Genomic DNA, 26,648 nt, shown 5'->3' with positions numbered 1-26,648 from the left:
TAGAGGTGAATAAATGTTTCCTACCTTCACTGGTCACCCCCTCTTCGCCCTCCTCTCCTTGCTGTCGAGGAAGGAAAAGCATCATTGTGGAACTATCTTAAGAATAACCTGAATTCTGAATTTAAACTCCTGTAATATACTTTTACATTTTGACTTTTCATTTACCCAAAAGTGCTGATTGAAACACAACCAGACCCAGCATTGACAAGTTTCTGTGCTTAAAACCACCGACAGGATTACACCCACACAACGGCGGATCCCCCATTTCACCAAACCGCAATGCCATTTAGGTTAAAGAACTTCAACAAACACACAGTATTACTACATATTCGTACATCAAATTAAATGTTAAGACAAAACCACCATGCACCAAAGAGGACAGAAATCATCCTTTGTTCCCTGCCAGGACACACCATTACTTAAGACTACACAGAAAGCTACAATGGATCAGAAACGTGATTGGTCAAAGATGAGGAAATGTGTTGAAAGACAAAGAAAGTGGAATGTGTTAGTTAGATTTCTGAAGAACAAGAGGAGTCCAAAAATGGAAGGATGCAACAGGAAAAAGAGAAAAGAAAACAGGCGGAATAAAATCATAGTCTCACCACGTCAGTACACAGCCACTCCTCTATGTCATCCATGACAGAGGATTGGCCAATGGGAATCTACAGGGCAACGTCATGGACAAACAGCACCACAACAAAAATATCCACAGAAAAAAAAAGAAAAACAAACCCAACTTAAATATAAAAATAACTGAAATAACACGAAAAGCAATACTTAAACCTAACATTTAATAAAAACGCAAACAAACCATTCGATAAATGGTACATAGACCTCTGCTACTGATTGATGACATGCAGTACCAAACACCATGAAACACTCCAACTAACACACAGCCATGTGAAAGCTTTGCAACGCCATGCAGTGACAGTCAATATGAAGAGGCAGCATCTTCCAAGCTGTATGAAAAACTGTGGGATGGGATGGCCATGCACTAGACTTTAACGTTAGAGTTGTTGTTAGGGAGAGAGGTTGTCTGCTCAAAACAACAAGCACAAACTACCACAGGTCAGCTAAAAAGATCTATCCCATCAAAAACAAATCTCTATATGAAATCCGTACTTCTCTGAGTGAGTGTAAGCTTGGGATCAATGGTTAGAGCAGAGGCCAACAGTAAACACACACGCGCCAATGGTGGAAAATAATGTATTGCCCGTAGGGCTGACCCAATTTAGTCGACTGGTCGATTGTGTGGCTGTTGGTCGACGGAGAGACCCGTCTCATTCTCGCCTGTCTCATTGTGGAGGCCGTGGGGATGGTACAGTCCATCACTAAGACATATGTGCTACTGAAATTGTATATAGTTATATTATGCAAGAACAAAATGGTGCAAGGTTAATAATTATTTATTATTATTTTATAACAAATGTTTGCAGAATTGTGTGGTTAATTACTATTAACATATAATGCCAAACATCCCCTTTCATTTAACTGTATCTGCCATATTTTTTTGCAGACAGCACACGCGAATCTGCCTAACTGTTGCCTAAGACTTAACTACTGCTACATACGGTAGCTACTTGAAACTCTTATTAGGTCTAATTAAAGGCAAAATGTCAAAGAAGTCTGCAGTATGGCAACATTTCATTGTAGTAAAGGATGACACCAAAAAAGTGGAATGCGAACTCTGCCAACAGCGGTTTGCTTACCATAGTTCGACAACAAATATGACATACCACTTGAAAACAGTAAGTTAACCTCCTTTGTTTTTCTAGTTGCATGCTAAAACATTGACAGGTGTTATATGATTGAAAAAAGAACATTACCAGATTTAATAGGCCTATTACAATGTAATAACATAATATTAGCATACAGAATTTAAAATGTACTTTGTGTATTTCTAGGCGCATCCCCAGTACAGCGCCTCCACTGCTAGCTCAGGTTTAACCACCTTGGACCAAAAGCCCCACATCTCAGAAAAAATAAAACAAGAGATAACCGATGGTATCGTGGACTTCATTTCCCTGGACATGAGGCCCGTTAACCTGATAGAAGGCGTGGGATTTAAGAAGATGCTGAAAATCTTGGAGCCTGGTTACACCGTTCCCAAGAGAGAGACTGTTATGCATGCTCTGACTGCCAAATATCATAACACAAAAGAGAAGGTTTTGGAGTCGATCCAAAACAGCCAGGCAGTAAGTTTTACAACCGACATGTGGACCTCCCTGAGAATGGAGTCTTACATGACCATCTCTGCCCATTTCATTACCAAGGCCTGGAGACCGCAGTGTCTTGTGCTGGAGACAAAACAAATGGAGGAGAATCCCACCACAGCCAACATTGCAGAGAGACTAGGAGAAGTTGCAGACGCATATGAAATCCCAGGATGTAAAAGGGTTGCTTTGGTACATGACAACGCTGCAAACATGGTTTTGTGTGCAGATATACTGAGGCAGGAAGCGGAATGGGCAGACGTTAAAGGAGTCAGATGTACCGGGCACACCTTACAGCTGTGCATAAATGCCGCTCTTGAACAAGACCCCATCTGTCGCACTGCGGCTGCAGCCAGACACCTCACGGCTCATTTTAAGAAGGAAGCCAGAAAGGGACTGAAGCAGAAACCACAAAAGGTGGCTGAACACCTCCTGACCCAAGACGTTTCCACGCTGTGGAACTCTTCTCGGACAATGCTAGAGTGTCTGCTAGAACATAGATGGCCAATATCCGACGTGCTCTCCAGCCCCAACTACACAGAGAAAAGGGAACCCAGCCTTGATCTCACCACAGCGCAATGGAACATGGCAGAAGACATTTGTAATGTGCTGAAGCCTATGGTCACCCTGATGGAGCTGCTGTCTGAGGAGGACAACACATCTTTATCTGCAACCTTACCCATGCTGGCCCATCTCAAACGCCGCCACTTAGCCGTGGCGGAGGACGACAGCCCTGCCACTAAGAGTCTCAAAACAAAGCTGGTGCAGGAAATTGACAGAAGATGGCAGCTCAACGACCAAATATTTGACGGTAGTCTTTACATCCAAGCAGCAGTCATAGACCCCCGCTTCAAGCTGCTTTCCTTCCTTGACGTTGCAAAACGGCATGAAGCCTATGTCAACCTGTCCCAGCTGGCCGACAGTTTGAGCGCGTCACAGCTAGAGGAGCCAGGGCCCCATGAGAGAGAACGAGACAACTCTACATCCACGGAGGAAGAAGAGGAACCTGCACAAAAGAAAAGGAAAACGGACAAGGAGCGAGAGATGGAGATGCTCATGTGTGGAGATGAGGAAGAGAAAGAGGATCAACGGGATAGCAAAGAAGAAATTAAGGATTATCTCCAAGATAGAACGAAAGTCAACGGTGGACCGCTAGCTTGGTGGGGAAAAAATGAGGACAGGTATCCGAAGCTGGCCAGAGCAGCGAAATACCTCTTCTCCATCCCGGCGACCTCTACTCCATCAGAGCGGATCTTTTCCAAGGCAGGGCTTATATTCAATAAAACCAGGAGCTGCCTTCTGTCCGAAAATATTGACAAGCTGGTGTTCCTGTCTCATAACTTGAAAAGATTGGGGAAGTAGGGTAATAAATGGCAGCCCAGGTCTATGTGAGGAAGTTAAGTAAGCCAGTCCGATACAGCTGACAAGAGAGACGACTAAGCTATTATGCAGGCGGATTAACGTTTGGAATTGTGCAATAGTCTATGCTTAATAGTCTATGCTTTTTGCAAGAAGCCTAGGCCTAAATATGCCATTTTATGTTCAGCATTAGAGATCATAAGCTGCTGTTGAAGGTGACTTAAATAGCCTACTGTTGTGATGGGCCACAACTTGTTCTTCGTTTATTTTATTAGTTACTAAACATAATATATTTACTGTAATACTGTTCAATTACTGCGTCCTCAGAAAGTATTCACACCCCTTGACTTTTTCCACAGTGTGTTACAGACTGAATTTAAAATTGATTAAATTGAGATTTGTCGTCACTGGCAAACACAAAATACCCCATAATGACAAATGGAATTATGTTATTCAAAATTTTTAACAAATTAATTGAAAACGAAAAGCTGAAATGCCTTGAATCAATAAGTAGTCAACCCCTTTTTTATGGCAAGCCTAAATAAGTTCAAGAAAAAAATTGGCTTAACAAGCCACAAGTTGCATGGACTCACTGTGTACAATAAGAATTTAACATCATTTTTTTTTATGACAAACTCATCTCTGTACCCCATACATACAGGTCCCTCATTTGAGCAGTGAATTTCAAACACAGATTCAACCAAAGACCAGGGAGGTTTTCCAATGACTAGCAAAGAAGGTAGATGGGTTAAACAAATGTTTAAAGCAGACATTGAATATCCACTTGATCATGTTGAAGTTATTAATTCCACTTTGGATGATGTATCAATACCCCTAGTCACTACAAAGACACTGTCAGGTGCGTGAATGAGGACCCAAAAGCGAATTAACAAACAGAGTCTCTTTAATGATGAACACACGTGGGCTCAGATGGACAGGTAGATTCCGACAGGACAGGACAAGGTTGCAGCAAACACGATGATAGTCTGGTTCAGGCATGAGACACACAAACAAGAATCCGACAAGGACAGGAACAAAAACAGAGAGAGATATAGGGACCTAATCAGAGGGAAAAAGGGAACAGGTGGGAAAAGGGGTAAATGAGGTAGTCAGAGAAGACAAGGAACAGCTGGGGGAAAGAGGGACAGAAACGGTAACCTAGTACGACCAGCAGAGGGAGACATGGTGAAAGGAAAGGACAGAAACAAGACAACATGACAATTCATGACAGACACAGGCGTCCTTCCTAACTCAGTTGCAGAGGGATTTCACCAGGAAGCCAATGGTGACTTTATAACAGTAAGAGCTTAATGGCTGTGATAGGAGAAAACTGAGGATGGACCAACAACATTGTAGCTACTCCACAATACTAAACTAATTGACAGAGTGTAAAGGAAGCCTGTACACAATAACATTTGAAAAAAGTGTTATGTTTGGGGTAAATCCAATACATTACTGAGTACCACTCTCCATATCCTCAAGCATAGTGGTGGCTGCATCATGTTATGGGTATGCTTATAATTGTTAAGGACTGGGGAATTCTTCAGGATAAAAAAAAAAAAAAAAAAATGGATCCAAGCACAGGCAAAACCTTAGAGGAAACCTGGTTCAGTCTGCTTTCCACCAGATAGTGGGAGATTAATTCCCCTTTCAGTAGGACAATAAACTAAAACAAGGCCAAATGTATTTTCAATTTGCTTACCAAGAAGACGCTGAATGTTCCCAATTTAAAATGTTGACTTAAATCTGCTTGAAAATCTATGGCAAGACTTGAAAATGGTTGTCTAGCAATTATCAACAACCAATTTGGCATAGCTTGAAGAATTTTGGATCAATCATGGTCCACAAAGCTCTGAGACTTAACCAGAATCACTGCCAATGGTGAATAACATGTTGTCAACTCAGGGGTGTGAGTACTTATTTAAAATTAGATATTTCTGCATTTAATTTTCAAAGAATTAGCTAAAATTTCCCAAAACATGTTTTCACTTTGTCATCGTGTGTAGATGGCCAAATTGAATCAATATTGAATACAGGCTGTAACATAACAAAAATCTGGAATAAGGGGTATGAATAATTTTTGAAGGCACTGTATGTTGATTGAATACTAGGCCTGTAACTGTTGCGGTTCATTATTTTAATTAAGAACAACTTTATTGTTTACTGTAACAAATGTCTTATTTTATCTGCTCTTTATTACATAGCTTATAAGATTTTTCCATTTTGCAATATCTTATATTTGAGAGACAGGCTATTCACGTTTGGAGGAGTCGGTGGAAAGCTTATCTTTGACCGTTTTAACCTAGGCTGCTATAGGTCTAATTCAGATGGTTGACTCCCACAAGTTGCTACCTGGTTGATTCGGTCAAACAGAAAGTATTAGTCTGCTGTCTATAATCACCAGTCTTGAAGCCAGGGGCGTTGGAGCAACTCCGACATGGGGGGGGGGGGGGGTCCGGGGGCATGCAGATTTTTGGGGGGGAAAACAGGTTTTAAATTTTAATTTCGAGAAAAGGATACAGACAAATAATAACTTACAAATGGGAAAATGTACAAGGTTAAAGTGGGTCTTGCAGAGATGCACTTCTTCTGGTGCAGTCCAATCAGACTTAGGGCCATGGCCATTCATACTGTACTGAATACCACTGTGACAGTTAAGCTAGCAGCATGGTCAATCCGGCATCTGCATTGGCCGTACAGCATTTACTGCGATGCTGCCTTTGCAGAAGTCTGGGCATTCATACTTCTTGCAATTCGCAGAATTGTGGTAAAGAAAGTTGTCAAGGAAGGGAGTTTGTGTTTATACAGCACGTACAGCTCCCACCTACCATTCACATCAATGCGGAGCCTTACAGAGCCCTCTGTAATGTTACAACATTTTGGAGGTGCTTGATTTGGCTTCCACAGACCTCAGGCGGCTCTGCAAATGCTCCGTACTGAGTATCTGGACCGCATTGCCAGATCAAGCATAAAAACCAGCTTTTTAAATGTGAATATGTTCAATTAAAACTGTACTCTTTCTGTTACTGTATAATTAATTTCCTAGTATTTTCCTCACTTCATTAGGTTGTTACTACTGCTGCTCTACTTACTGTATGGTTGAAAACTTAAAGTAACATTGTTCACTTTATTTATTATTTTATTTTCTTCTGGTTATCTTGATCTCGGGCTCCCTTTTTAATCATTAATGTGTCTTAATTATTTCATCAATCAGTGCGCTTAAAGAATCAGACAAGCGCAGTGCATATAGTTAATTTTATTCAAACACATAGGGTGTGTATATATGAAAAAATACACGTTTTAAGAACAGAAGACTCTCAGTCGACCAAGATTATTTTTTGTTGGGGACAGCCCTATCCGACAGTAACAGCACACCACATGGAAAAGTTAGTGATCATTAGTGATGTTAGCGCACTTCTAAAGGTTGACCAGCCACAATACTCACTCCTCCTGCAGGCTGCTGCCTGACTTCCAGAGTAGGAGGCAGCTCAATCCCACCTACAGCATTAAGGTCCTCTATAGGAGCTCTGCCAGGATAGAGGTAATGACCAGGAGGACAGCAAGTTATAAAACATTCAGATTTCAAATGTATGGTGCAGAACAGACACTGTCAGTCATGTAGAAAAGCTAATTGTGTATGCTCTATTCATTACAAGCCTAGGAGGTAGGGGCTGTCTCTGAACAGGAGAACATGTATGATGTGTTCTTACATGACGAGTGTCTCGGTGGTCAGTGGCAGAGCTCCAGTCCTGGTCTGGGCAAACATGTCAAAGTCGTCCTGAGGCTTACAGCTGGGCAGAGAGCTCAGAGTGCTGGTCACACTGGCACCCACGTCTGAGGAACAACAAAAAGACAGCCGCCATATAAATTACCTGGCAAACAGTTCAAAGAGAACAAAATGCTTCAGCACTGTTAAAGTAGATTATATTTTTACTAAATAGACTTCGGTGTAGAGTAACAGTCTAGAGGACATACCGAGGACGGCCAGCCGAGAAGCGAGGGAGGCAGGTGAGGAAGGACGTTCGGCGGGGGTGGTGAAGGACGGAGGCGTGGCGGTGGAAGTGACCATGTTGCTGACGACAGCAGGAGATCCAGGGCCCAGGTCTATAAGGTTGTCCTCTGTAGCCTCACTGAGAACCTGGGATCCAGGGATGACAGAGGGGGAAAGAGAGAAAGAGACCCATTGAAGACAATGTAAGACCACTCTTTTAGGAGCCATTCCGAAACAGAATGCTAATTCCATTTTCCATTACTACAAACGAGTCCTGAAGTAAGGGGACAGGGATTACAGAAAGGGCTCTGACATTTGGCTTCAGTTTTGTTCATCAATTTGACTAACATCAACATGATTACCTTGAACAGCAAGGTACAGGCAAATAAAGCACGTGAGAGGTCAGGGAATATCATAGGAAAACATTAATCTGCCCATGAATGAGGAAAAGTTGTTGTTTGTGGGACTTTTTCTGAAGGGAGGGGTAGGTACTCAGCCAGAATGGGTTAGTGAGAGAATTGCAATAATACAATTTCTTGTGGGGAAGAATGAGCTGTTTGGTGTGTCTGTGATATTATCATTTATTTATGAGCAGTGACCACAGTAACCATGCAATGACCTTTGCACTGGGTGGGTGTTTTTTATTCTGGCTGCGAAAGAGAATAATCTTTCCTCTTGAGAATGATGGGTGGTGGTGGGGAAGGGGTTGGTGCATCTTTAGACACAGGTAGATGTTATCCCTTAGGCACAGATCTAGGATCAGTTTACCCTCCCTGAATCCCAACTTTAACCATACGGGGAGGAAACCCACCAGGCCGTAGATCAGTGTCTAGTTGCAACTACTCCCAGCTTTAGACTGTCTCTGTGTCAGTTAGTGAGGGGAGTGGGTGGTTAAAACGTGCCACATGGAGAAAACGGGATGTACAGGGTCCATATAGTTCAGCCATGTGTTAACAGTGGCCACCTTGGGTCCAAATATTACTTATTGGGGCGACTTTCATACTTGCCTGCCTCAGCTAGACATAGAGACAAACAGAAAGGAGAAAGACCATGAAAATCATTAACATGCCTGGGCAACACGCCACGGTCAGTGTGGACATCATATTAATGGTACGGTACGGACATCGACAGACGATCTAACATGCCTACATCTCTAGACAGAACAGTTGTATTTTAGACAGACTCGACAATGTTACAGACTGAGGAAATGTGAGAAACAGGCAAGCTATGGAAGACAAAGTACAGAAACTTCAACACAGAAATATGCGACAACCATGTACAAATAAGCAAGGGATGTCATTGTGTGTGTGTGTGGGGGGGTTACGTTCTATGGCTGTCTATGACTGCTAACTCACCCCATTATTGATACCCTGAGATGCTCTGCCTGACCGGTACCTCTCGTACCTGAGAGAGAAGCAAAATAACAAGTAGTCCATACCTGCTCACAACGACTATTACATGAAGTCATGCATGCCTCTCAGAGGAGAAAGGTGTTGAGACAGAAATGTTAGCCATCTCTTAGTGGTGGGTGGGTGTGTGTAAGCTAGCCTACCTGTCGTAGCGTAAGAAGATGTTGTTGAGGTCGTCGTTGACGTGCAGTAGTTCCTCTGTGACCTCCTCGTCAGACACACAGGAGATGAGCTCCACTATCCTCTGCTGCATGGCCCGGCACGTCCGGTTCAGCTCCTACAAAAAGCACAGGAGGGTTAGCCGTCAAAAGATATAGTGCTGCCCAGGCTGAAATGACTTGTTGATATTACAGATAGTTTCACCAGTACACCAGAAACAATGAAGTGGCCTCCGTAAAATAAAGCCTAGGAGTTTTCGCTTGTCATGACACGCCCAAGAAGCCCAGCCCTATTTACACGCTATAAGAATACCAGAGAGAAAGGAGTATGACCTGCAGGAGCTTGTGGTCCGAGGGGTCCTCCTGTCCAGGAACCATCTCTGTCAGCATCTCTGACATCACCTTTGTGTTGCCACGCACAATGTCCAGCTCCCTTCGCAGCCGGCAGATCTGAACAGGGAATACCATGTCAACTCCTCTCAGATCCAATTCCATGCACCTTAGAATGCAAGCTATCCAGAAGATTTTAAAGCCTTCTTACAAATCTGAGAAGGGATCAGATTGTGCAACTGGAACGGAAATTCACTCTCGCCTACCTGTTCAGGTGAAGGGTTGATAGACCCAGAGGCGCCAAGGTTGGGGACCTGCGGGGCGGAGTAGGTGGGAGGAACAGACGATGGGGCGGAGACAGCATGGGCAGGAGGCTGCTGTTGGGGTTGGGGGATAGGCTGGGCCAGGGGAGGGGCGGTGGCTTGGTTCTCCTCTGGGCCAGTCAACAGCTTTAAATGAAAAAAAGAAAAGAAGACTCAAACCCCAAAAAACTCAGATAAACTTGATGAAAAATGGCAGAACAACAGATGTATTTTCATACTCAATTTAGAGTAAGGAAATGCATGCAAATGGATGTGACAGTGGCAGTTGTACCCGCTGAGGTGTGTGGATGGGAGACAGGACATCCAGGTCCGACATTGGGAACTCTATACCCTTTCTCTTCAGCTCCTCATAGATCTGGACCACACCCGTCAGGTCTGGACTACTCCTGAACGCATCAGCCCACGCCTGGGAGACAGGAGGGAGGGAGAAAGCAGATGAGAAAGACAAGTGTTATATACACTGTATAATCTTCTCATGTTTCTCAGTGCAGTATTCATTAGGTGGTCAAAGTATTAAGGTCAGAGGTGTCAAAAAAAAAAAATGTAGGCTACCACAGAAGCTATTGCTTGCCGAGCAAGGAAGCATCTTTGGTGTATCATCATTACACATACATCTTTGTGAGAAAACTGTGCTGTGTTTGTAATATAACACTTGCACGAGGTGAGAAACCATTCAGTTCATTGCGGTCAGGTCTCTGTTTTGTGTTACAGTACTTGTACAAGATGATAGGAACAGAGTCTGAGCCAAAAACCGTATGGTTCCTCATTGCTGTCAGGTCTGTGTGCTCTAGCAGACATCAACAGCCACCATGTCAGCGGGAAACTAGAAGCCACCTGAGGTAATCGGCCAGGGTTACCCGAGATCCCCATGGTAAACAGAGAACCAGTGGCCTGGCTGCAGGTAGCACACCAGCAAGACGCTGCCTGGTTAACACTGCAGCTACATGTAACCAAACACCCTCATCCACTGCCTCAGTATGTAGCCTATACCATACAGTACATTCTCAAAGCACTTGCCATACAGTATACTTCCTCAAATGACTCCCATTTTCTCAAGGACAATCTATCATCATCTCCTCAGACAATTCTGTCAGAATACTCAATGAAAGCTGGTTATATTACTCAATATTACTCTATTACTCAAGTCGTCAAATATAAAGGAAAACATGTCATGCATACACATTCACACAAGTGTGTGTGATCCTTTACCTGGATCAGTGAGAGCACTTTGTCTTGTACGATAGTGGGAGGGTTGTTTTTGGGAGAGATGATTTTCACAAGCACGCCGTCTATGAAGTCCCTGCTGGTGATGAGGGCATGAAAACGATGCCCACAGTTCTTCACACATGTCTCCAGGACGGTCAGTGCCAGCATCACCTCCCTGTAGTTCTTGTTCCCGTTCAGCCTCTTCTTCATGGCCCTGACGGCATCCTTGGGCCTGCAGCAACAACACACAGAGCAGAGCACAGGGTCAGAGAGGGAGGAGACAGACACATGATATGCATGATACACAAAACATATAGTCTACTGTGTAGTAACAATGTAGTAACAGCACCACCAAGCATAATTTCTCCATGTTGACTGAAATAATGTTAGTAACACTTTACTTAAACTCTTTAACACTCAATGTTTTACTTACATGGTCTAATAGAGGGCTCTAGTTTAGGTTACACTATAATGCAGATAACAAATCAATCGTACTGTGATAGGTAGGTGTGGCCTTGAATTCTTCATGTAGGGCTTTATCAAATCTTTATCAAATCTCATACTTTGAGATAAACTGGGAGTAGGGGCAAATCAACATACCCTAACTTCCCACCCATTTATCAAACAGAAACAGGCAATGGCTTTCAACACTTTCACAAATAAGGTTAATGGACCAGATTGCCACCCAAGCCTTAGATAGTAGAAGAGCACTTGGAGCAAATCCATCCTCAAGTCCATTACTGCTTCTGATAAGACAAGTATTTGATAAGCGGCAAACAAAGCCAGAGATCTTCAACAAGAAAGCGTGGTCATATTCACATGTAGGTCACTAGGGACAAATGGAGTCAAACTTCACATAGCTCCAGAGATAGCTCCAGTGTAAAATGTGTTTTTGACTTCATATTATTCATTGGCATAGTTGAAAGCTATTTTCTACTTACCCATCCTCAGTTTCATTTATGATGTCACATATTTCCATATTGAGGGTCCAGTCCTCACTCTGAAGGGAGCCATCAGTGGCTCTCTCTAAAGAAGACAGAACATTACATTTCCTCTTGTCAGAGCAGTAGAAAAATATTGTAATTTGAAAACAATATATTTTTCATGACTTTAATGATCACACACTAACTTGTCAGCTAGCTAATTGTCTCACAACCACTGTCAACTCTATACTGGGGAACAGACAGGTAGTGCTAACTAGCTAGTTGCCCACACTCGTACTGGGGAGGGCTGGTTATTGCGGCTTAGGACAACTGCGCCCAGGTCAGTGATCCAGTTGTATCAGTTGACAAATGTATGGCAAACGACAGACATGGTTCAATCGAATAGTTAGCTAGCCAGCTACAATCATTCGCTAGTAAGCCAGTTAGCGCAACCAGATACAGTACAGACCGTAACCTAGCTAGCTTGGTTGGTAACTAGCTAGTTTAGTAGTGGGAATGAATACAAGTTAGTTGACGTTAGCTATAGCAGGCTAGCGATACAACATACTGTTCCAGATCCCCACCACGAACTAGCAAGATTACCACCAACTATTGTTTATGTGTATATACACATAGCTAGTTAACATCTTTATTGCCAACCAGCCTGCAAATAACCAAAATAATAGCAAGTCAGCCAGGCTTCGCTAATAAGTGGATCGATAGCCAAAGAGCTTAAAAGACGATAGCAAGTAAGAATCAAATGTCAATGCGATTCAAGAACGTGAAACACGATTATCTGACGTTTCCTTTCAATCACAGTTTATTTTATAAAAACTTACCAATGCAATGTCCCACAGGAGTGCTGTATGGATTTCCCAAAAGGAACTCCATCTTGATCGGCAACAAACAATTTGTACGAAGTCACCAGTTCATGGGAAAGGCACAAGTAAGCCCCGCCCGCATGTCAATCTGATTGAGCAACATTAACATCTATCTTTACATTATTATTGTAAATAAATTACAACCAACAATAAAACCTACTCATTTTGGTTTTAGTTTTTTTTAAACTTAATAGGATTTTACAATCTGTGCAGTGGACACAATCCAATGTAAACCCTTGAGAAAGTATGTTTACATAGCAACCTTCTCACGTCAACAAGACAATAATTCAATGAGTTTACAATAAGATTTCAAAATGTTTTCTAACAAAAAAAATACAAAAAGTGTTTCCCCATGTCATTTTTATTCTAATGCATTTAGGGTTTGATGCAAAGTTGTTAGACAAAAAAGCTGGTATATATGTCCCTGCTGTGCATGTAACAAACATAATTGAGTCAGTTTGACCCATTGATATATTTGTTCAATTTCTACTGAAGCAAAAGAGTAAACTTTGTACAAGCTAGTCACCACATAATAAATACAGTGGGAGTGGGTGAGAAGTCTGGGCAGAAACAGACAGAGGGTAACACTTACCGTTTCCATAAAAACATCCGAAGTTCCAAAAAGACACTGATGACTGAGGTACCTAGCTAGGTTTTCATCCAATTGGGAACAGATTTTCATACGAATATTCAAAAATCTGCATAAGAACAAAATACGCATTTTCCCACCCAGAGATATGGTTCCATCAATGACGTAGATGCGTGATGACATAACGCACCTACCCGTTGCGTTAAATTCCCATGTACCGAATAACAAAAACAAGTTAAATTGGTTTCAATCGAATTTTCAACTCTACTGATAGTTCTCTCACAAAACAATGTGCGTTTATAGCGAGTGTGCCCACTCTGGTATTGGCACGTGCGCTCTAGCAAACAGCACGTGCGGATAGGCCATTGTACATGACGAGATTATTTTGTGTCAAACAGCAGCCAAGCATCGATGATCATGTCACCAGAATAAGACCCTCTATATTTATTGGAAAGGGGCATCAATTGAGATAATCACCTTATTTAATCCGTAGCCCAATAGAGTGGTTCCCAAATTTACATCGATATGATGGTTAATATATCAATACTTAAAGTAATTTCCACCAACGTTTCTCATGTAATTAATTTGACAGATACAAAAAGATCCCAACTTGTCTATAGTATTGTGTTTTGTCGACATTTGTAAAGTTTGCAGACAAATGTTCTGTTTCCATCAAACCTGCCATGATAGTTTTGTCCCAGGTGTACTTTACTCCCATAAAAAGGTTGGATGGAAACCTGGTTAGTGATTCAAAACACATGTAGAAGAGATGATCATCATACTTGGCTGTACTTTACAGGGAAGGAGTGGCAGAGGAGACAGTTCCTCTTTACTGAAATTAATCATCACAGGACGTTTTATAAACTGCAGATTATGTCACGGACCTGGGTAGATAAAATATGTGTTTTTGTTCCACCAAGGACAACGCCAGAGATAAATTCAAGTCCTAATGAGTTGGGATTTCTTCCCAGTCAGAGGCCAGTACACCGCCTTTGTTGTCTTTGCTCTTAGAGTGCTGTCTGAGCTTGTATGTTTGACTCAGGGAAGCGCCTCCTTAGTCTTGCATGAGTTTGCGTTTGACCGTTGAACTCTCAGAGGAGAAATGTACAAACAGAGCCCCTGCTGCTGTACGTGCTCTCAGCTCATACAGGTCAACATCATGAGCCCACTCTACATTTCCCCAATGCCCGATCTGTGGAGAGGGGAAAGAGAGTGGGGGGGAAAATAATTCATTAGTAAGAGAGGAAGACAGAAACAGACAGGGAGATTGAATACATAGCCAAGATGCTTTTCTAATCTCTGTATGTGCATTGATTATGTGGCGAGTTCATACCTGGAACTCCTCCTCTAGTCTTGACAGCAGCACAGCCTGCTCCACTGTAATGTGTTTGTCAATCAATGCAAATGCCAGCACCACAGACTTCAGCTGGGTGATCACATACTCCAGTCCTACACACAGAGGACACGCAAATAGTATTAGTGCAGTTGTGTACTCTCTATTTAACTGAGAGACTCAGCAATATGATGATGAACAGCGGTGCAACTTCTGAGGGTTCTCTCTCCATTGGTCTAGGCAAGAGGCTGATTCCTTTAGCACCCACACAGTTCAGAATTTGCACATGTGCACGGGATGGGAGTATCTCTAATTACACTTTTAGTTGTTTTTACCTGTCAGGGACCAGAAGTTATAGGAACCCAGGTGCTGGCGAAAAGTATTCATTGTTGCCTGTGGGATCTCTGGCCCCAGTATATTGGTAGAAGAGCCAATGACTACGTTGTACCTGCAAGAGGAAAACATTAATTCAAGTGCTCTCAAGACAACGCTACAAATCTGTTTCCCTCCTTTGCTGAAGATGACATGCAAATAAGTAGACATGTCCAGTGAACTTCTAGTAAGGTAACTCACAGCAAATGAGTCAATGATCATGTTAAAGTGAAACTAACCCCTCTTCAATCCATTTCAGCACAGGGTCCCATTCATTATTCTGAAGCTCCACTAAAGATGGAGGCTCCTCAACTCTGTAACTACAAGGAGACAACATAATCAGTTATAATTCCTACAAAATCACACGCATTAATGATCTGACGGAGAGAACCTGTGTATTATATTTGTCCTTTGTTAGGCAGGTTACTTTTATTCACCAGAAACTAAAACCCTATGCTACTACAAAGACCTCTGCGTACCAAATTGTGTCAGTCTCCAGATACTTGAGGGCAGCAGTGATTATTTGGTCCTTGCTGCGGAATGTAGGGTTATCGAGGGCTGTGTTGCAGAGAGTGGTCTGAAGTAGGAGAGAGAACAAATCTCAAATGGCACCCTTTTTCCCCGGTTAGTTTTAAATCAGTGCCCAAGTCAAAATATCTAATGAAAGTAGTGTCCTGTTTGGGGTACAGTGTGTCATTCCAGATACTGCCAACATGAAGCATCAAACAAAATAACTAAGGTAAAAGGTCATACCATATGCATGCTGTAGAACTTGAGCGTGTCTTTCTGAGTATCCCACTCATTCGCCACGGCAATGGCTAAGGCTTCGTTGGGGGCTGTGAACAGCTTTCCTCCTGGTGTCTTCAGTTTCCGTTGGTCCAGGTTGATCTCAAACATGCCACCTGCTGACCAAAAATCAAGGTAATGTTACAGTAAATTCTTGAATTCTTAGCACTCAGACTTATTTCAATCAAGAGAGAAAGTATCTCACTCGCCCGGTCCAGTACTCACCCTCTCCGTGGGATATGCTGACATCCTCGTAGAATTTCTTTCTTTCTGTTGATGACAGCATAACAAAGTCAACATGTCAAGAACTGTGCAACCTCCCTGGTGCATATAGCCAGATATTTGATGAAAAAAGGTGATCAAATGGTGCACCTCCTCTTACCTGTGATAATGGAGTAATATTTTGAGTTCACAGAGAGTAGAGGGAGCGGCAGCTTGAGAGCTTGACTTCTTGGGCAGACAATGGGGGGAGAGAGGGCATGCCCCACACGACTGTGCAATCTCACAAGATTCCTCAGCATCGTGTCAGTGACAGAGAGTTATTAACAAACAGGTTTTCCCAATTCAAGTGGGGTTCAAAACTTGCATTAACGTTAGCTAGCAGGAATTATGAATGCCGGATATTGTCGCTATTCAAAATGTAGGAAACATTGCGGTCACTATAAGAAACGACCAAAGAGTAGTTGAAGGTTGACTAATCTAAGACTCACCATTTGGAGAAATACGATTGTATTTCCACACACCTCTCACTGCAATGCATCGCATCTCTACATGAGCGTGACCTTCCGTGTTTGACAGACCGTAGATTCGACAGAATTCCCAGATACATGGGAAACGTAGTTCCATAGTGGTTATAAAATCAACCAGAATGGAACAGTACCAGAGCGGGAAAAAACTACATCCGCACACTTCCCAGACAGCATTGCGCTAAATAAGCCAGTAGGGAGCGAGGTTTTAGATCACTGAAATTCCTCAGCTAATGAGAGAGGAGGATGCTGCTGCCTTACGGCACCTGCGTCAAAGTCAGCTTACTTTACTCAAGACTGGTGGTGACTGAAGTGCTTATAGATTTGGAGGCATTTGGATGTAGGTGAGCCGCCTCATTCGTGCTCTCTGTACCCCCTTCCCACGTCTATCGCCCGGACGGCCACTGACTGCGGTCGGTGTCCTCCCCGCGGTACCCGAATCATGCCTGTCCCCGCTGGATACCTCCGTAACACCCCCATGGCCTTCACATCCTCGGCCTCGCTTATCCCGGCTCCCCCGATCAACACCCACCAGCCCGGGGTTGTCGCCTCGCTTCTGTACAGCGGCTCCAAGTTCCGAGGACACCAGAAGAGCAAAGGCAACTCCTACGATGTCGAGGTTGTTTTGCAGGCAAGTTCGATTTATGAAACTTTAATTTGCCAGTCAGCTGACGAGTCATTTTGCTGACATGTCATAACACGTAATGATTGACAGCTTCCAGAAATTACCTGAGGAACCCTCAACTCCGTTCTCTTATATCGAGGCGGAGTTGAGTTTTGATGACTGGTCGCGGGATTTACTAGCATCAGCATTGAGACGCCATCCATCCATTATTGTAAAAATGTTAATTCTGAAAACGCTTACCTGTACTTATGTTTGTCATGTGTTCCAGTAGTAAGCTATACCACTTTAGGGCAAAAATTTAAATTAACTAGTGAAAACACTACACATATTTGAATTTAGTTACACTACCACCAAGTTAATGCAAGATGTAGTTAAATTAACGTTACTAGTTGAACTACATGTCGTTCACAAACGTTACTCCCCAACCAACACTGGTTATGCTCGGCGGTATTACGTATTTTACTATATGCCGGTATTGATGCACGGACCGGTTTGGGTTTTTACTTTACCTTGTATAACGATGTTTGTTTTGTTAAATGTGATGTCTTGTAACGTCCATTTTATTTACATATATATATTTTAGTTTACTCCGCTACTTGAGTCGTCTCTGCTCTCTCTCTATGCTTCTTTCCACACAGACCTAGTCCCGCCCCCTGTCATTCAAGCATTTGTTGCTTGACCACGAGACTTGTTTGGTCTGCATGGTCAATGCAACAATGTTGTTGACAACGATGTCACTTTCCTTCGTGCGTGCTATAATTACACTATTCGTTTGTATTTTCTTAGCAAGTTTTAGCTAAACGTTAGCAGCTAATCGCTAAATAGTATCTGCAAAACACCAGTCTAACGTCAACAGTGAAGAGGAGACTAAGGGATGCTGGCCATCTAGGCAGAGTTGCAAAGAAAAAGCCATATCTCAGACTGGCCAATAAAAAGAAAGGATTAAGATGGGCAAAAGAACACAGACACTGGACAGAGGAACTCTGCCTAGAAGGCCAGCATCCTGGAGTCCTCTCTTCATTGTTGACGTTGAGACTGGTGTTTTGCGGGTATTTGAGGCTTCTGTTTCTCAAACTAGACACTAATGTACTTGTCCTCATGCTCAGTTGTGCACTGGGGCCTCCCACTCTTTCTATTCTGGTTAGAGACAGTTTAAGCTGTTCTGTGAAGGGAGTAGTACACAGCGTTGTACGAGATCTTCAGTTTCTTGGCAATTTCTCGCATGGAATAGCCATCATTTCTCAGAACAAGAATAGACTGACGAGTTTCAGAAAAAAGTGTTTAGTTTCTGGACATTTTGAGCCTATAATCGAACCCACAAATGCTGATCCTCCAGATACTCAACTAGTCTAAAGAAGGACAGTTTTATTGCTTCTTTAATCAGAAGAACAGTTTTCAGCTGTGCTAACATAATTGCAAAAGGGTTTTCTAATGATCAATTCGCCTTTTAAAATGATAAACTTGGATTAGCTAACACAACGTGCCATTGGAACACAGGAGTGATGGTTGTACGCCTATGTAGATATTTCATTAAAAGATCAGCAGTTTCCAGCTACAATTGTCATTTACAACATTAACAATGTCTAAACTGGATTTCTGATCAATTTGATGTTATTTTAATGTGCAAAAAAATTGCTTTTCTTTCATAAACAAGGACATGTCTAAGTGACCCCAAACTTTTGAACAGTAGTGTAATTATAATTCTCATTCTATTTCCATGATTCCAACAGTTCACCCAAGTGTTTTGATCTAAGTCGGCAGTCAAATCGCAATTGCAACATTTGGGTAAAAAAAGAGGCCTATTTTTTTTTTTGCCCATATCATGCAGCCCTATGTGACAGTGTGGAAATTGTCTCAAATGAGTGCAGGGAATGCAGAAATTGAGGGAAATTATTTTTGTTTGAATTGAACAGTATAAAACAATCAGAATGAAGAAAGACCCATTGAATGTGTTGCCACCGTAGGGTCACGCACAACTCAAAGTAAAACTTTGAAAACATTAAATACCGTCATACCATCAAATTTGGAAAATACTTTGATATGACATTTTGGCCATATTGCCCAGCCCTACTGCCAGTGTCATCTTACATTCTGTCAGGGATGCTCTAACAGCCATTATAAACTTTGTGGTTCAAGCCCTAAATGCTGATTGGCTGACAGCTTTTGTATATCAGACCATATACCACAAAAATGTATATTATTACTGTTCTAATTACATTGGTAACCAGTTTATAATAGCAATAAGGCGGCTAAGGGCTGTTTGTAGTATGGCTAATATACCATGGCCAAGGGCTGTGTCCAGGCACGCCGCATAGTTGTGCTTAATTAAACCTAGCTTTAGGATGACCCTATCATTAATTGAAGTGACAGGTTAACATTTTAATTACCAGCTCTCTTATCAGTCCTGAGACTCCAGCAGAAATCATCTTTTCATTGATCTTACTTTCTGTATGTCCAGCCTTTATATTCACAATGAAGTGTTGTTTCTTTCAGCATGTGACCATGGAAGCCTCATACTTGTGTGGGTACTTGAAGATCAAAGGGTTGACAGAGGTGAGAAAGAATTACGTGATACTGAAAAGAGGTTAAATAGAGGCTGAATCTCATGCTTTTATTTTCATGTTTCTGATTGCTGTTCATTGACTACAGCTCAGCATTCAACACCATAGTGCCCACAAAGCTCATCACTAAGCTAAGAACCCTGGGACTAAACACCTCCCTCTGCAACTAGATCCTGGACTTCCTGATGGGCCACCCCCAGGTGGTAAGCATAGGCAACAACACATCTGCCATGCTGATCCTCAACACTGGGGCCCCTCAGGGATGCATGCTTAGTCCCCTCCTGTACTCCCGACTCAAACACCATTAAGTTTGCTGACGACACAACAATAGTAGGCCTGATCAACGACAATGATGAGACAGCCTATAGGGAGGGGGTCAGAGACCTGGCAGTGGTGTGCCATGACAACAACCTCTCCCTCAATGTGAGCAAGACAAAGGAGCTGATCATGGACTACAGGAAAAGGAGGGCTGAACATGCCCCCTTTCACTTCGAGTTTCAAGTTCCTTGGTGTCCACATCACCTACAAACTATCATGGTCCAAACACACCAAGACAGTCATGAAAAGGACATGACAAAACCTATTCCCCCTCAGGAGATTGAAAATATTTGGCATGGGTCCCCAGATCCTCAAAGTTCAACAGCTGCACCATCGAGAGCATCCTGAACAGTTGCATCACCGCCTGGTATGGCAACTGCTCGGCATCCGACCTTAAGGCGCTACAGAGGGTAGTGCGTACAGCCCAGTACATCGCTGGGGCCAAGCTTCCTGGCATCCAGGACCTATATACTTGGCGGTGTCAGAGGAAGGCCCAAAAAATTGTCAGACTCCAGTCACCCAAGTCATAGACTGTTCTCTCTTTGTTTTTACACTGCTGCTACTCGCTGTTTATTATCTATGCATAGTCACTACCCCTACCTACAGTTGAAGTCGGAAGTTTAGATACACTTAGTTTGGAGTCATTAAAATGTGTTTTTCAACCACTCCATACATTTCTTGTTAACATAATATCGTTTTGGCAAGTTGGTTAGGACATCTACTTTGTGCAAGACACAAGTCATTTTTCCAACAATTGTTTACAGACAGATTATTTCACGTATAATTCACTGTATCACAATTCCAGTGGGTCAGAAGTTTACATACACTAAGTTGACTGTGCCTTTAAACAGCTTGGAAAATTCCAGAAAATGATTTCATGGCTTTAGAGGCTTCTGATAGGCTAATTGACATCATTTGAGTCAATTGGAGGAGTACCTGCGGATGTACACTGCTCAAAAAAAATAAAGGGAACACTTAAACAACACAATGTAACTCAAGTCAATCACACTTCTGTGAAATCAAACTGTCCACTTAGGAAGCAACACTGATTGACAAATGTCACATGCTGTTATGCAAATGGAAGAGACAACAGGTGGAAATTATAGGCAATTAGCAAGACACCCCCAATAAAGGAGTGGTTCTGCAGGTGTTGACCACAGACCACTTCTCAGTTCCTATGCTTCCTGGCTGATGTTTTGGTCACTTTTGAATGCTGGCGGTGCTTTCACTCTAGTGGTAGCATGAGACAGAGTCTACAACCCACACAAGTGGCTCAGGTAGTGCAGCTCATCAAGGATGGCACATCAATGCGAGCTGTGGCAAGAAGATTTGCTGTGTATGTCAGCGTAGTATCCAAAGCATGGAGGCGCTACCAGGAGACAGGCCAGTACATCAGGAGACGTGGAGGAGGCCGTAGGAGGGCAACAACCCAGCAGCAGGACCGCTACCTCTGCCTTTGTGCAAGGAGGAGCAGGAGGAGCACTGCCAGAGCCCTGCAAAATTACCTCCAGCAGGCCACAAATGTGCATGTCTGCTCAAACGGTCAGAAACAGACTCAATGAGGGTGGTATGAGGGCCCGACGTCCACAGGTGGGGGTTGTGCTTACAGCCCAACACTGTGCAGGACATTTGCCAGAGAACACAGAGATTGGCAAATTCGCCACTGGCGCCCTGTGCTCTTCACAGATGAAAGCAGGTTCACACTGAGCACGTGACAGAGTCTGGAGACGCCGTCCTCCAGCATGACCGTTTTGGCGGTGGGTCAGTCATGGTGTGGGGTGGCATTTCTTTGGGGCCCGCACAGCCCTCCATGTGCTCGCCAGAGGTAGCCTGACTGCCATTAGGTACCGAGATGAGATCCTCAGACCCCTTGTGAGACCATATGCTGGTGCGGTTGGCCCTGGGTTCCTCCTAATGCAAGACAATGCTAGACCTCATGTGGCTGGAGTGTGTCAGCAGATCATCCACCAACAGACTGTCCAGGAGTTGGCGGATGCTTTAGTCCAGGTCTGGGAGGAGATCCCTCAGGAGACCATCCGCCACCTCATCAGGAGCATGCCCAGGCGTTGTAGGGAGGTCATACAGGCACGTGGAGGCCACACACACTACTGAGCCTCATTTTGACTTGTTTTAAGGGCATTCCATCAAAGTTGGATCAGCCTGTAGTGTGGTTTTCCACTTTAATTTTGAGTGTGACTCCAAATCCAGACCTCCATGGGTTGATAAATTTGATTTCCATTGATAATTTTTGTGTGATTTTGTTGTCAGCACATTCAACTATGTAAAGAAAAGTATTTAATAAGAATATTTCATTCATTCAGATCGAGGATGTGTTGTTTTAGTGTTCCCTTTATTTTTTTTGAGCAGTGTATTTCAAGGCCTACCTTCAAACTCAGTGCCTCTTTGCATGACATAATGGGAAAATCAAAAGAAATCAGCCAAGACCTCAGTAAACAAATTGTAGCCCTCCACAAGTCTGGTTCATCTTTGGGAGAAATGTCCAAATGCTTGAAGGTACCATGTTCATCTGTACAAACAATAGTACGCAAGTATAAACACCATGGGACCACGTAGCCGTCATACCACTCAGGAAGGAGACGCGTTCTGTCTCCTAGAGATGAATGTACTTTGGTGCGAAAAGTGCAAATCAATCCCAGAACAACAGCACAGGACGTTGTGAAGATGCTGGAGGAAACGGGTACAAAAGTATCTATATCCATAGTAAAACGAGTCCTATATTGACATAACCTGAAAGGCTGCTCAGCAAGGAAGAAGCCACTGCTCCAAAACCGCCATTAAAAAAAACAGACTATGGTTTGCAACTGGACATGGGGACAAAGATTGTACTTTTTGGAGAAATGTCCTCTGGTCTGATGAAACAGAAATACAACTGTTTGGCCATAATGACCATCGTTATGTTTGGAGGAAAAAGGCGGAGGCTTGCAAGCTGAAGAACACCATCCCAAACGTGAAGCATGTGGGTGGCAGCATCATGTTGTGGGGGTGCTTTGCTGCAGGAGGGACTGGTGCACTTCACAAAATAGATGGCATCATGAGGCAGGAACATGATGTGGATATATTGAAGCAACTTCTCAAGACATCAGTCAGGAAGTTAAAGCTTGGTCGCAAGTGGGTCTTCCAAATGGACAATGAGCATACTTCCAAAGTTGTGGCAAAAAGGACAACAAAGTAAAGGTATTGGAGTGGCCATCACAAAGCCCTGACCTCAATCCTATGGAAAATTTGTGGGCAGAACTGAAAAAGGGTGTGCAAGCAAGGAGGCCTACAAACCTGACTTGGTTACACCAGCTCTGCCAGGACGAATGGGCCAAAATTCACTGAACTTATTGTGGGAAGCTTGTGGAAGACTACCTGACACATTTGACCCAAGTTAAACTATTTAAATGCAATGCTACCAAATACTAATTGAGTGTATGTAAACTTCTGATCCACTGGGAATGTGATGAAAGAAATAAAAGCTTAAATAAACCACTCTACTATTATTCTGACATTTCACAATTATTAAATTAAACTGATGTAGGACTGGGAATTTTTACTAGGATTTAATGTCAGGAATTGTGAAAAACTGAGTTTAAATGTATTTGGCTAAGGTGTATGTAAACTTTCGACTTCAACTGTGCATGTAAAAAAATTACCTCAACCTGTACCTCCGCACATTTACTCGGTACCGGTACCCCCTGTTTAAAGCCTCGTTATTGTTTATTGTAATATTTTACTGTAGTTTATTTAGTTAATATTTTCTCTACTCTATTTCTTGAACCACATTATTGGTTAATGGCTTGTATAAGTAAGCTTTTCACTTATGACAAATAAAATTTGGGTTGAGTTGATTCCCAGCCTATAACTTGTTTCTCTGTTGTGATTTTCTTCCATAGGAGTACCCCACTCTGACTACGTTCTTTGCTGGGGAGATCATCAGCAGGAAGCGTCCATTTCTAACCAGGAAGTGGGATGCAGATGAGGATGTGGATCGCAAGCACTGGGTAAATCGAAGATGTGATCTTTAATTTAGCCTTTTAAAAAGAAAAACGTGATTCCACCAACATTGCTCTGCTTTAGACCTCAGATCCAAATAAAGTAGGCTAATGTTGTCTGGTGAAAATGTGGGGGCATCACCCCCCCCACCCCCCATGAATGATGTTGGTTTGCAGTCACTGCTTATTTGGTCATATCAGGATTGAGTGAAGGTTGTGCTGAAAGTAGGGGCACTTCACTAGTCTGGTTAATATCTCCCCTTAACCAGCATCTGATGCAATTACACACGATTCTTGTTCTGTGTTTCTGAGATCAGGTTGCTACAGAACAGTGGCTTTTACTGTCTGAGATCAGTAGAATTGTCGTCAACAATAGTTCTGATTAACAGATTGTACTGTTCCAGCAAAAGGACCATTTGTGGTGTGTTTTAACCATTTTCTATTTGGGCTTCAGGGCAAATTCCAAGCCTTCTACCAGTATGCAAAAACGTTCAACTCGGATGAGTTTGACTATGATGAGCTGAAGAACTCTGACTACATTTTCATGAGGTGGAAGGTAAGCTTAAACCTGACCGCATATCACCTTTTCTTCCCCGACCAAGGGAAACATGCATATGAAGTTTGGAAACATTTCCCCTGTATAATGTTGTTATAAGGATGTACTAACTGTTTTCCTCCTCCACAGGAGCAGTTCCTGGTCCCTGATCACACCATTAAAGACATCAGCGGTGCTTCCTTTGCTGGTTTCTACTATATCTGCTTCCAGAAGTCCACAGCCACCATTGAGGGGTACTACTACCACAGGAGCTCAGAATGGTAACGGGACATTAAATACCAACGGGTTAATTCATGAACATTTTATGACTGATAACTTAGAACATATTCCTGTGCATCATCAGTTCTGATGATTTATTTTCTCTAAATTAATCTTTTTTTTATTTAGACTGGTTTTGCAAATATTTGTGTTATCAAGGTCAGAATGGTGTTCATGCCCCACAGAAACAGAAACAGGGCATGAAGTTATGTGATTTTTATTTGTCAAGTTAAACAGAATGCACTGTTTTCTGTTAGATATGAGTCAAGGACTAGAGGTTGATTTGGGACAGGCCAATGCATCTCTCCTCTCTTGACTTTCCACAGTAACTAGCACTGTCTGACTCTGTCTCCCTCACAGGTACCAGTCTCTGAACCTCACCCATGTTCCAGAACACAGTGCAGCCATCTATGAGTTTCGGTGACCCAGGAATTGTGGCTCTGTTGGCTCAGAAGGACTGTAAAGGCCTGCAGAAGCTACTGAGGCTGGGGAAGGACTGGGGAGAAGGGAACATGGAAACTGTTGTTACGATTACCAAGAGTACGTCTGAGGAAATTATGGATTTATTGATGGACAGATGGAAGGAGGTATTTTAGGCTGGAGCTTTCACAGATTAAGAGATGGAAAGATGGATGCAAAAGACTGAGGGAAAGGACTGCTCTGCCCCAGGGCAGGCAGGAACTTCAGTCGGAAGATTGGGGCAGCAGTGTGATGCTTTATAATTTCTTAATTTGTTTTAATGTCTGGTTTAAAATATATTGTTTTCTTTCACTCTGCTGCTTTGAGGTCGAGTCCTGGACTCCATTACTACAGCACTTATCTTTGGACACTATAAATACAGCTGAAGATTCCCTCTTGGGGACTTGTCTGCTGTTATCCAATCACAGCTGAACAGATATTGGACAAGGATTCTTCTAGAATTTTACTCTATCAAATGCTGGGTCAATTTTGAAGCTGAATGTCAGCGTTTGGAATAAAGTTTACTGATCTTTGAACTACAGGTCAGGCATCTTTTGGATTGGAGCTTTAAAGACTTTATAGCTCATTGAATGACAGTGTTATTGTTTTATTGGAAATCTCAGCTAACTTCTCTGATTGCCTGTGAAGAGATTTTGCAAGTTATATCTTCAGCTACCCATTCTAAAGCTTCAGAAGACAGAGTAATGAGTGTTTGGAGGTCTCTGACTAACGAGGTAACATTCATGATTGCTTCTGTTACTGGATTTATTTGCCACACATTGTTGTTTAACTCCAGTGCAACACTGCTAACTCAGTGTACATACATAACGCCACACGTAGATCCTGGTTGGATTTGACATGGAATCATGTTATTAGCCCCATGCAGTCGGCAGCGTTTTACTTTTCACTGACAAATCCATGCCCCCTCATCGTTAACTATGCAACATTATTTAACAGTACAACTCTGACTTCAACCATACAACTTGTTTTCAGAAAACAGATTTATTCTATCATGATAGTATTAAACGTGTCTCTTTCTCATTAAAGGAAATATTGTGTCTAATTGCCTTTTAAAGCAGTCCCTTGCCATGGAATGGTGCCATCTTTTTAAAGCTTATCAAAATGTGTGTGTGTGTGTGGACTGAAAGTAGATTGGTGTGACTATGAGGAATGGAGTAAATCATATCAAAACGCCTTGTCTTTTTCTTGAAAAATAAATGACTGTTGTATTAACTGTACTGCAATGACATACTA

General features: G+C 42.6%; 3 protein-coding genes across 7 annotated transcripts in view; 1 reads left to right on the top strand and 2 right to left on the bottom strand.

The window, feature by feature from the left end:
- The window catches only part of LOC110502906 (TOM1-like protein 2), a 17,989-nt gene extending 4,303 nt beyond the window's left edge, over positions 1-13,686 (bottom strand). The window contains exons 1-14 of one of the 2 annotated variants that reach the window (XM_090217455.1): positions 13,389-13,686; positions 12,755-12,884; positions 11,934-12,018; positions 10,996-11,224; positions 10,058-10,192; positions 9,730-9,912; positions 9,467-9,583; positions 9,119-9,252; positions 8,922-8,970; positions 7,551-7,713; positions 7,286-7,409; positions 7,021-7,102; positions 606-665; positions 25-61 (exon numbers count right to left, since the gene is read on the bottom strand). In XM_090217455.1, coding sequence (XP_090073581.1) covers positions 25-61; positions 606-665; positions 7,021-7,102; positions 7,286-7,409; positions 7,551-7,713; positions 8,922-8,970; positions 9,119-9,252; positions 9,467-9,583; positions 9,730-9,912; positions 10,058-10,192; positions 10,996-11,224; positions 11,934-12,018; positions 12,755-12,806 — 1,450 coding nt within the window. In that variant the 5' untranslated portion in view covers positions 12,807-12,884; positions 13,389-13,686. The remainder of the gene's footprint in view (positions 1-24; positions 62-605; positions 666-7,020; positions 7,103-7,285; positions 7,410-7,550; positions 7,714-8,921; positions 8,971-9,118; positions 9,253-9,466; positions 9,584-9,729; positions 9,913-10,057; positions 10,193-10,995; positions 11,225-11,933; positions 12,019-12,754; positions 12,885-13,388) is intronic. The other variant, XM_090217456.1, reaches the window with a different exon arrangement.
- On the bottom strand, positions 13,142-16,770 carry LOC110502908 (ATP synthase mitochondrial F1 complex assembly factor 2). Of its 4 annotated transcripts, none has more exons than XM_090217458.1 (9): positions 16,587-16,770; positions 16,259-16,389; positions 16,102-16,146; positions 15,844-15,995; positions 15,570-15,667; positions 15,330-15,410; positions 15,054-15,166; positions 14,719-14,834; positions 13,142-14,577 (listed from the first exon to the last, which is right to left on the bottom strand). In XM_090217458.1, exons 1-9 carry the CDS (start codon positions 16,703-16,705, stop codon positions 14,440-14,442), a joined length of 993 nt encoding a protein of 330 aa, XP_090073584.1. In that variant the 5' UTR covers positions 16,706-16,770; the 3' UTR covers positions 13,142-14,439. The 4 variants fall into 4 exon arrangements, with proteins under 4 accessions (XP_090073584.1, XP_036816567.2, XP_021436929.2 ...); XM_036960672.2 differs by having other exon boundaries at positions 15,844-15,992; positions 16,587-16,763; XM_021581254.3 differs by lacking the exon at positions 16,587-16,770 and having other exon boundaries at positions 16,259-16,397.
- LOC110502909 (glucose-induced degradation protein 4 homolog) lies at positions 16,700-26,648 on the top strand. The gene is made up of 6 exons (XM_021581256.3): positions 16,700-17,253; positions 19,741-19,800; positions 24,023-24,130; positions 24,576-24,677; positions 24,807-24,937; positions 25,296-26,648. Exons 1-6 carry the CDS (start codon positions 17,065-17,067, stop codon positions 25,357-25,359), a joined length of 654 nt encoding a protein of 217 aa, XP_021436931.1. The 5' UTR covers positions 16,700-17,064; the 3' UTR covers positions 25,360-26,648.

This window comes from Oncorhynchus mykiss, chromosome 23 (assembly GCF_057628025.1).
Source record: "Oncorhynchus mykiss isolate SJ-2025 chromosome 23, ASM5762802v1, whole genome shotgun sequence".
Lineage (NCBI taxonomy): Eukaryota > Metazoa > Chordata > Actinopteri > Salmoniformes > Salmonidae > Oncorhynchus > Oncorhynchus mykiss.
The sequence above is the reverse complement of the archived record's forward strand: the minus strand, read 5'-3'. Positions and strand labels throughout refer to the sequence as shown.